General features: G+C 40.7%; 1 protein-coding gene across 6 annotated transcripts in view; it reads left to right on the top strand.

Moving 5' to 3' along the window:
- Positions 1-1,506, top strand: part of LOC110168735 (arfaptin-1-like) — a 30,974-nt gene extending 29,468 nt beyond the window's left edge. For 4 of the 6 annotated variants that reach the window (XM_055156077.1, XM_055156079.1, XM_055156078.1 and 1 more), the window contains 2 exons: positions 1-35; positions 116-1,506. The exon at positions 1-35 is cut by the window's left edge and continues 126 nt beyond it. In XM_055156077.1, the coding sequence (XP_055012052.1) occupies positions 1-24 (24 nt within the window). In that variant the 3' untranslated portion in view covers positions 25-35; positions 116-1,506. Of the gene's footprint in view, positions 90-115 lie in introns of all 6 variants that reach the window. The other 2 variants (XR_008632504.1, XM_055156075.1) reach the window with 2 other exon arrangements.
- The last annotated feature ends 994 nt before the right edge of the window (positions 1,507-2,500 follow it).

Genomic DNA, 2,500 nt, shown 5'->3' with positions numbered 1-2,500 from the left:
CCCAGCTGGCTGGAGGAGTCATGACCACAACCACAGCCACAGCGCCCCCAGCTGGCTGGAGGAGTCATGACCACAACCACAACCACAGCGCCCCCAGCTGGAGGAGTCATGACCCACCACAACCACAGCCACAGCGCCCCCAGCTGGAAGAGTCATGACCACAACAACCACAGCGCCTCCTGGGAAGTCGCAGAGCGGGAATTTGAAGGGGAATTTTCTTGGGTCCATATTTGTCTGTTTGTGCATTTATATTAAACAGTTCTGTTCCACCTGTGCAGGGACAGGGGAGGGGGGGGAGGGGACAGGTGAGGGGGGGGGAGGGGACAGGTGAGGGGGCAGGGGGGGGACAGGTGAGGGAGGGGGCAGGTAAAATAATGGTGGGGTGTCCAAACTGTGGTCCTGGGACCAAATTCAGATTTTTACAGCTAAATGTAAATCTTTGTGCCTCAGTCACAGACGTGAAGAGAAGATCTGACTCTGAAAACTCTGACGCTGTAAAGAAACGTTCTCCTGGACCCAGACGAGGGTTTGTGGACGTGTTGGTTCCATCGTCAGTGTGAGATTTACTTTTCTGTGTCTGAGAACAAAGACAAACTCAGTGACGTCGGGTTTGACGGAGACAAACTCGCGTCTGTGGTTCAAACTTTAATAAAGAAACAATAATCTGTAATAATAAAACCAAACAACAACAACACAACAGAAACCCTCGAGACCCGACAGTTTGGACGCCCTGAAACAAACTCACACGTGGGAGTTTTAAAATTTCTATCTTTAAATGTTTTTATTGAGATAAAATATTTTTATAAAACACATTCCTCCAGCAGCAGGAGCCTTTCCACAGACGTAACGCCACACTGTGGAACCTTCCAGACAAAGGCCCAGTGCACATGTGACACACACACACACACACAAATACAACCAAACACAACCAAACACACTGTGTGAACTTTCACTTTCACATTTGACTGAAGCTTTTGCACCTTAAATAATCTGCCAAAGACTCGAGTCATTTTGTCCTTTTGGATTTTCAGACCTTCAGATTTATACAGTTCTGACGAGTTTCACTTTTGTATGTTTACTTTTGTATGTTTTACTTTTGTATGTTTTACTTTTGTATGTTTTACTTTTGTATGTTTCACTTTTGTATGTTTTACTTTTGTATGTTTTACTTTTGTATGTTTTACTTTTGTACGTTCTACATGTTCATGTTCTCTGTTCACTTTGCTGATGTTCATGAGGGAACATTAGAACATTAGAACATTAGAACATGACTTCATTTGTCTGTGATTTAGGACCTTGAATGTTTTACAGATTTTTAGTTTTCTTTGAGTTTTGCACAACGTCTCAAACTTTGTGAGTTTCTGTGAATGTTGAACTTCAGAGAAGACGTGACCTCAAACTCTCCAAACTCTCCAAAGAACCAAAGAAACACTCCAGAGTTTTACTCTTCAGACGTTCGTGTGATTTCACTTTGAAAAGTCACATTAAAATCCTCGTGTAAATCTGTGTTTGTTTTTCTTTGACTCTTTGTTCAAAAACACACATCAGAACTGTCTAACGCCGCGCTCCACACAGGAAGTGTTCACGGACGTGTTTGGGCTCCATGAACTCTGGCTCCAGCAAAAAACTGTAAAAACACAAATGTGAGAATCATTTCACGTCGTCACAGAAACTGTTCATGATTCTGTTACTTAGATATTAGTTTGTATAAATCAAACACTTCTGAATATTTAGTTGCACAAAAACAGATTATAATCTCCACGAAGAGTTCATGGTTTAGTCGTCGTAAAATATGACCTTCAAAGTTTTTTATAAATCTAACAAAGATGTAATTATCACTTATTCTGCATTTTAATATTAACTAATCATTAATCTGTGCTTCATAATCTAAAGTGTTTCCAACATTTGAAATAAATCACATCTGTTGTGTCTGTTGTGTTTGTTGAGTCTGTTGTGTTTGTTGAGTCTGTTGTGTTTGTTGTGTCTGTTGTGTTTGTTGTGTTGTTGTTGTTGTGTCTGTTGTGTCTGTTGTGTTTGTTGTGTTGTTGTGTTGTTGTGTCTGTTGTGTCTGTTGTTGTTGTTGTCTGTTGTGTTTGTTGTGTTTGTTGTGTCTGTTGTGTCTGTTGTGTTGTTGTGTTGTTGTGTCTGTTGTGTTTGTTGTGTCTGTTGTGTCTGTTGTGTCTGTTGTTGTTGTGTTGTTGTGTTGTTGTTGTTGTGTCTGTTGTGTTGTGTGTTGTTGTTTTTGTTGTGTCTGTTGTGTCTGTTGTCTGTTGTGTTTGTTGTGTCTGTTGTTGTTGTGTGTCTGTTGTGTCTGTTGTGTTTGTTGTGTCTGTTGTGTCTGTTGTCTGTTGTGTTGTTGTGTCTGTTGTGTGTCTGTTGTGTTTGTTGTGTTTGTTGTGTCTGTTGTGTTTGTTGTGTCTGTTGTGTTTGTTGTGTTGTTGTGTTTCTGTTGTGTTTGTTGTGTTGTTGTGTTGTCTGTTGTGTTTGTTGTTGTGTGTTG

The sequence above is a fragment of the Boleophthalmus pectinirostris genome, unplaced genomic scaffold (assembly GCF_026225935.1).
Source record: "Boleophthalmus pectinirostris isolate CB_2022bp ecotype Guang Dong unplaced genomic scaffold, ASM2622593v1 HiC_scaffold_20, whole genome shotgun sequence".
NCBI classification, from domain to species: Eukaryota; Metazoa; Chordata; class Actinopteri; order Gobiiformes; family Gobiidae; genus Boleophthalmus; species Boleophthalmus pectinirostris.
This window is presented reverse-complemented; position numbering and strand designations above follow the sequence as displayed.